This window comes from Calypte anna, chromosome 2 (genome assembly GCF_003957555.1).
Source record: "Calypte anna isolate BGI_N300 chromosome 2, bCalAnn1_v1.p, whole genome shotgun sequence".
NCBI lineage: Eukaryota > Metazoa > Chordata > Aves > Apodiformes > Trochilidae > Calypte > Calypte anna.
Window position 1 is genome coordinate 8,622,961 of NC_044245.1, and position 7,540 is coordinate 8,630,500.

Consider the following 7,540-nt stretch of genomic DNA (forward strand, 5'->3'; position numbering starts at 1 on the left):
GTAGGACCAGCCATGGTCATCAGAGTAATTAAATAACTTTTATTAATCATATTTTAAATAAAGAAGAATTGGCTCTAAACCCCTCCAGTCTTGACACCAACTGGCACCACTGCCTTGGACATGCTTCTTTCTTGCCTGAACCATCCACCTGTGGGGGCTGTGGTCCAGCCTGCCTGCCCCATCCTCTCTCTGATGACCATGCTCCACTTCACGTAGTGGTCCCTTTCCTCGGGGGCACCAGGACCATTTGCACTTAGTGCCAACAAAAATCAGGGGACTGCTATGAGAGTCAGTGGTGCTAACTAGCCTCCTGGTCCTGTGCAGTTGTCCCTGAGAACAACAGAAGCTTGCAGGCAACTGCTGATGAGGATGTCCCATGTGAGCAGAGAAAGGGACACAACACAGTAGTCTTCCTCTTCTCTTCTCTTCTCTTCTCTTCTCTTCTCTTCTCTTCTCTTCTCTTCTCTTCTCTTCTCTTCTCTTCTCTTCTCTTCTCTTCGCCTCTCCTAACCTCTCTTCTCTTCTTTTCTCCTCTCTTCTCCTCTCTTCTCCTCTCCTCTCTCAGTTGCATTAAGGAAGAAAAAAAAAGTCTCTTCTGTGACTGATTTAGAAACCATAAGTAAATGGTGATAATGAAAACCTGTAGTATCTTACATATTCTTAGTGCATTTTCAAGAACTTTAAGAAATACATCCTGTGTAACTAAGGCAATGTTAAAAAATAAGGTCTTTTTTAGCATATACAATATTAGATTTAGAAGCCCCAGTGTACTCACTTATGACTGAAAGAGATGTCTTCTTTTTATCTTTTCAAGCTTCAGCCTTTTCTGAAAGATACTTGGGATTGCATGGGATTGATAACAGAGCATACGAGGTAACTGCATGGACATTGCATTTCCCTGATAAACTGTGGATGGGTTTTAAATCTTCCTCTGCATTGCTCTCTTTTGGGAAAGGAGCAAGGATATGGAAAATGGGCTCACTCTCAAGGTGTCCTTCAGCCTGTTCACTGATTTTGTTGTCTTAGTAGTAATACTGGGTAAAGTTTTTATTGATTAGCCTTCCTGTTTGCCTCTCTAAATTCCAGTTTTACTTGGATGTGCCCAAGCAGATGCAATGTCACAACCCCCTTGGAATAATCTCAAGAACCATTATAGATCAGTTAAAGGTCAACCAGACAATCAGGCCCAGTCAGCATGGGCTCATGGAAGGCAGATCCTGCTTGACAAACCTGATCTCATTCTGTGACAAGGTGACCAGCTTAGTGGATGAGGGAAAGTCTGTTGATGTAGCCTGCCTGGACTTCAGCAAAGCCTTTGACACTGTCCCTCATAAGATCCTCATGGAAAGGCTGGCTGCCCATGGCTTGGATGGGCACATACTCTGCTGGGTTACACACTGGCTGGATGGCAGGGCCCAAAGAGTTGTGGTCAATGGAGTTAAATCCAATTGGGAGCTCAGTCATGAGTGGTATCTCCCAGGGCTCAGTGCTGGGGCCATTCCTATTTAACATCTTTATTAATGATCTTCATGAGGGGATTGAATGCACCCCCAGTAAGTTCACAGATGACACCAAGTTGGGAGGGAGGGTTGATCTGCTGGATGGTAGGAAAGCTTTATAGAGGGACGTGGACAGACTGGATGGTTGGGCTGAGCCCAACTGTATGGCATTGAATAAGGTCAAGTGTTGGATCCTGCATTTTGGTAACAACCACCCCAGGCAGTGCTACAGGCTTGGAGAACAGTGGCTGGAAAGCTGCCTGGCAGAAAAGGACCTTGGTTTATTGATTGAAAGTCATCTGAATATGAGTCAGCATGGTGCCCAGGTGGCCAAGAAGGCCAATGGCATTCTGGCTTGTATCAGAGACTGTGTGACCAGCAGGACTGGGGAAGGGATCCTGGTCCTGGACTTATCACTGATGAAGGCCCACCTTGAGTACTGTGTTCAGTTTTGGGAACCTCAGTACAAAAAAAGACTTTTAGGTGTTGGAGCCAGTCTAAAGAAGGGCAACAAAGCTGGTAAGGGGTTTGGAAAACATCCCTTATGAGGAGCAACAAAGGATGTTGGGGCTGTACAGTCTGGGCAAACAGAGGCTGAGGGGAGAGACCTTATCACTCTTTACAAATACCTGAAAGGAGGTTGTAGGGAGAGTGGGGTTCTCACTGGTGAGAGATGACAGGACAAGGAGAAATGGCTTCAAGTTGCATTAGGGGAGACTTAGGTTGGATATCAGGAGAAACTTCCTATACAGAAAGGGTTGTTAAACACTGCAGCTGGCTACCCAGGGAGATGGTAGAGTCTCCATCCCTGAATGTGTTTAAAATCACCTGGATGTGGTGCTTGTGGTTTAGTGGTGGGTCATCAGGAATAGGGTAATAGGGTTAAGACAAGTCTGGACTTGAAGATCTTGAAGGTCTTTTCCAGCCTGAACAATTTTATGAAAGTTCATCCCAATGGGCTTGCCACTTTGGTTCTCTCTGAGACATTGTTTTTGACTCAAACTTGAGTGAAACTCAGCTTCTTTTGGCTTTTTCGAAGCACAGATACGATCTATCCCACAGGCAGAACTCTGCAGAGTTGGGCAGGACATAGAAAAGGAGCCATGGTACCAGTTAATGAGGATAGAGTTTAATATGTGTGATGGGAACAGGTGGTTCACATTTTCCTTCATTTACTTAGAGAAAAAACCTAATGAAGTCACCCAAACAGGATTCTTTATAAAGGAAACCTTATTAGGCCTGCTAAACCTTGTCTTCAGCTAGAAGACATGAAGGCAGCAAAGGTTTAAAACTCTTTTTTTTTCCAGAGAAGGCAGGGAGTACCCTGTGCCCCTGCACTGGAAGTTTGTCCTGGCTAACTAAACACTGAGTTTATTGTCTCTTGAGTTTTGCACTCATGATCTCTCAATGACTGCAAACTCTTTACTCCTTTTAACAGGTCAGTAGAGGTAAAAACAAGGGACAATATTGCAGAAATGAGAGCTTTGTTTTGCCACACACTCTTTGTGCATTGAAAAGCTGGCCTAAGCAAATAGTGATGCTTTTGCTTGACTTGGCATTAACTGAGCTCTCTGCAGAGCATGGGACTGTTCTGGGAATGGACACTTAACTGATGCACGTCTCCTACACACCACAGTGGAACCATGAATTGCTTAGGGAGGAGAACTTCTAACCTGTGGACCAAAGATAAACTTTATGATGGATACATAATTCAAGACTTGATCCAGACTCTGAAAAAGTTGTATTGTGGTGTGGTAGGTGACATCTGAGGGAGCAGAAAGGAAGGAGCCATAGAGGGGGGGGGGAACAGAGTGCAAGGCATGGGTGTGCACCAGCAGAAAGACATGAGCATCACAGCAATCTGAGAATGAGAGGGCTCATGAAGTCCAACAATAGAGGGAAGATCAGAGGGCACCCTTGCAAAATTTACAAGCATTTTCTATGTCTTTATAAAGAGTGTGGAGCTGCAAGAAAGCCAGAACAAGCCTGCATCCACCAGTATTTCAAAAAACTTGCCTCTAGCACTATGGAAATATTCAGGGGCACTTCTAATGCTCAGGGTTGCTTTATCCTTTACATGAGGAGATGTTCACCTAAACTGTAATGTAAAATAGCAGGGAGCATTTCTTAATAATACATGCTGCTGGGTTTAGCCAGCTAATTTGACCTCCATAGCCAGGCATGGGAGGTCCTGTTGGAGATGCACTTGTCTGTCTTCTGTGGAAGCCACACAGGACAAAAGGAAGATGAAACCAGGCTTAAGATAGGGTTGATATGAGGGTGCCTTAATTGAAAAATACAGTCATTCATGGGAGGGAGGGAAGGTGAGCCAGGGCACATGCATTTACAGAGTGGAGGAAACATGTATTTAAATTGAGACAGGTATTCTGTGCTCCTCTGTGTAACAGTAATGTCTGTGATTTGGGATGTACATTCCTTTTGCCACTCCAAGACACTATTTTTAAAGTCTTTTTGAAGGTCCCTAGAGACTTGTATTCTCATGAAAAATGCAGCAAAAAATGGAGAATTCCTTCAATTCTCTTCCCTGGTATCCTGTGCAGTCACTCAGATTTGTATTTCCCCTGTGCATCTGACAGAGAGTTGGGAGCAAAGGGATTCTTAGCAGTGGACACTTGAATTTAGGATCAGATTCTCCCTGGGGCTGTCAAAGCTCATTGAGGTTGGATTGCAAATCATACCAAAGACACTCCACCTCTCTGAAGAGTTCTTAGGCACATGCACCTGGGCACACTTTTCATCAGTGTTTTGTATTCAGTGGAAATTCAATTTGACATTTTTCATGTCTTCTGCAGTTCAGGCTTTTGGTGAACATTATCAGAACAGATGAAGGTCTCTGACCTTCTTCCTGCTGCTGATCCTGAGCCTGGATGGAGAGAGCAGGGATCTATTTTACCTCCAAACCAATTCATGTAGCCAAGAGAATAAGCTGTGCTGGTGTCTGCTTGTTAGCCTTGTGATGAAGTATCAAATAAAATTCAGTGTTTCTATTTTATCCATATAAATTGCTAATTTTTTTAGCAAGATTTTTAATCTTATTGCAACCTTTACTTTCACAGATCACCAAATTAGCACACAGACTCTCATTACTGAAGGAACAGACATTTTTGATCATTCATGCTACTGCTGATGGTAAGTTAGCACATCATTTGAGCTCCTTATGTGTTTGGGATGGCTTTGATTTTTCTTAATTAAGTTTGCCTCTTTAATGATTGCAATTTGTTTTTACAGAAAAAATCCATTTTCAGCACACTGCAGACCTTATTACACACCTAATAATGGCAAAGGCTAATTACAGCTTGCAGGTACAGTATGTGTTTCCTTTTTTTATATTTGAACAGTTATTTCCTCAAGCTTATGGAGCAAGTTTTGAAAAGCCACTTGCAGACTCAGGCTGGCAGTGGAAACAGCAGCAGTGTACAATGTGTTCCTCTGTGCTCCTATGCTCATTCTATATCATAGTTTTGATTTGGACAGTTGTTGAACAATTATTAGATTACAGAAAATTAGGTTTTGAGACACGTATCTCTTAAGGAATTGGTGCCTGTTTGTTTTCTTTGGGAACAACAGACTAACTTCAGGGTGAGTTATAAGGAAATGGGGATCTAAATTAAGTCAACCAGAAAAGTTAAGGACAGAAACAGCTCTTAAATCTGACATGTTACTGCAAATGATATATTCTAGTCTGGAATATCCCTCTTTCTGCTGAATTCTATCTCTGATTTGCTGAACAAGACCATGTCCAAGCCATTAAAGCTTCAAAAATTAACTCATCCCCCACCCATGGGGGTGGTCCCTGACTTGCTGCATCCTGAGCCATGGCCAGGAGGGTGCAGCTATCCCAGGCTCAAACCCTGCTAGGCACCATGCTACAGCTCACAGTACACAGAAGGTTGCATTGCAGTGCCCAAGTCCTGCTCACACTTGATTTACTGAATACCAGCTCCCTCTGGCTGCATTTCTGTGGAGCTTCAGGTGATGCTCACTTCATCGTGCTCCAAAGGCAAACAGGGAGCTAAGCAATGAGACCCACTTGGTTTGGGTCAGCACTGCAGTGAGTGAGGTGCCCCTGTGTATTTCCCAATGCAGAAGCATTAGTCCTTTAGAGCTTGAAGCCACAGATGGGCTAGAGACACCTCAAAGATTAGTTGAGGATGGAAGTGAATTGGGAGATTGAGGTATCTACATCTTGGTTTGAGGTGCATCTTAGTCCTGCCTGCAAGGATCCAGCCCTAGAAACTCATTGCTTCAATAACCTGGTCTAGACAACCAGTCATGACTATTATAATAATTATGATCTTCTTGCACTCCTTCAACACGTGCAGAAATTATTTTTGTCATTAAAATAGAAAGGTGTGTTAAAACTATTTCAGTTTTAGCTTCCCACACTTTTTCTATTTAATTACTTTTTCAGCAAGCTTTATTTAAATTCTTTAAGGACATTTTTTCCTTTAGAGCCCTCATTTTAGTCAGTAAAACCTAACAGTTTTTCTCCATAGACTTACATTGGATTTTTTTTTCCATTTTCACAACAAGCAAGCACTGTTATAAGTGTGGTCTGGTTCTGCTTAGCCTGAACTAATTTAGAATGGGAAAATCCTCTCCCCAAAAAGTCCCTTTTAAAGAAAGATATAAGTCTGTGTTCAGAGTGCTGTTATGTCTCAATCACCCTGGACCTTGTGTACATCTGAAGGAGGACACACAGTGCTGAGGAGCAGCAGTGGCTTTGCAGTCCAGCTCAAGCTGCAGATATGGGTTGTCAGTCTTGAGGCTTTAAACTCCTAACAGTGTATATTTCCCTGTTTTTTCACAGATATACCCTGATGAAAGCCATTACTTTCACAATCCAGCACTGGAGCAGCATTTGTACAACTCCATTGTCAACTTCTTTGTGGCGTGTTTCCAAGTTCAGGACAAACTCCCAATAGCCCCACTGAAAGAGGAGGAGGATGAAGATTAACCCTATTTGTCCGTGCTAAGCACAAGGCAGATCTCTCTAACAATATGCAACTGGATCCTTTTCCTGAAGAAAGAGATGTTATCTTGTTAGCATGTATTTAAAGAAAACTGAAAGCAGCTCATCTGCTTTACTTGACAGCAACTCCTTCCTAAATGGAAGAACATTAAGCATGGTGAACTCAGCAGAAACTGCTGTCTGAAATTAATCCATCACAACCAACATCTTATTTTTTTCTTCCTTTTTCTCCCCTACCTTTTATTTCCCCTCTCTCTTTTTTTTTTTTTTCCCACAAAGTGATTTCTGGCATGAAAATAGCAAGGCATTTGAAGAACGAAGGAACACCCCAAGAAACTGCTTTGAGGTCTGGAAGATTTACTGTCTCTTCACATTCAAGCAATCAAGCAGCAGTGGTGAAATCCATCATGCATATTAAGGATACTATAGTTAGCATCACACTGTCAAAAAAAAATCTAACCTAATACATGGCAAAGATTATAGCACAATTTTTTTGGATACATACTTGCCCACCCTTTCTCATGTTCAAGTGTTTTCTCTTTGCTACAGGACACATAAATTCAACTGTACAAATTGCTATAGTTACACTGATCTTTACCATCTTGCAATAATTTCTTAATTTTTGATAGCTTTTATTTCCATTTTCACTGGGTCTCATGCTTATCTTATAATCTTCTCAGTTTGTTCTGGATGGGGGAAAAAACATACCCTGAATTAACCAACTCACTGTATACCTTAGGGATCTGAAGAGGCAATGAGGGTCAAGTTACCCAGACATTAAAAAATCTATTAAGCTAAAGCAAAGGGAATCTCACTGTCATGTTCCTGGCACAACCTTTGCCTGCAAGATTATTTTCTATGGTAGCCTTTGAAAAATATGCATATAAATAAACTAAATCAGTTTAACATTGAGGTATTTTTATTGTACTATAGAAAAATATGAGATGATCACAATTATTTTTTTCTTCTTCTTTTAGTGTTGGAGCCATTTTTTACCAACTTGTTGGGGAATGGCTAGATGAGGATATGGTAGGAGAAATTTATACCA

At 41.9% G+C, this 7,540-nt stretch overlaps 1 protein-coding gene across 2 annotated transcripts in view; it reads left to right on the plus strand.

Annotated features, from left to right (window-relative positions):
* DPP6 (dipeptidyl peptidase like 6) overlaps nt 1-6,477 on the plus strand; it is a 387,177-nt gene extending 380,700 nt beyond the window's left edge. For both annotated transcript variants that reach the window (XM_030444556.1, XM_030444557.1), the window contains exons 23-26: nt 815-873; nt 4,577-4,649; nt 4,749-4,822; nt 6,331-6,477. In XM_030444556.1, coding sequence (XP_030300416.1) covers nt 815-873; nt 4,577-4,649; nt 4,749-4,822; nt 6,331-6,477 — 353 coding nt within the window. The remainder of the gene's footprint in view (nt 1-814; nt 874-4,576; nt 4,650-4,748; nt 4,823-6,330) is intronic.
* The last annotated feature ends 1,063 nt before the right edge of the window (nt 6,478-7,540 follow it).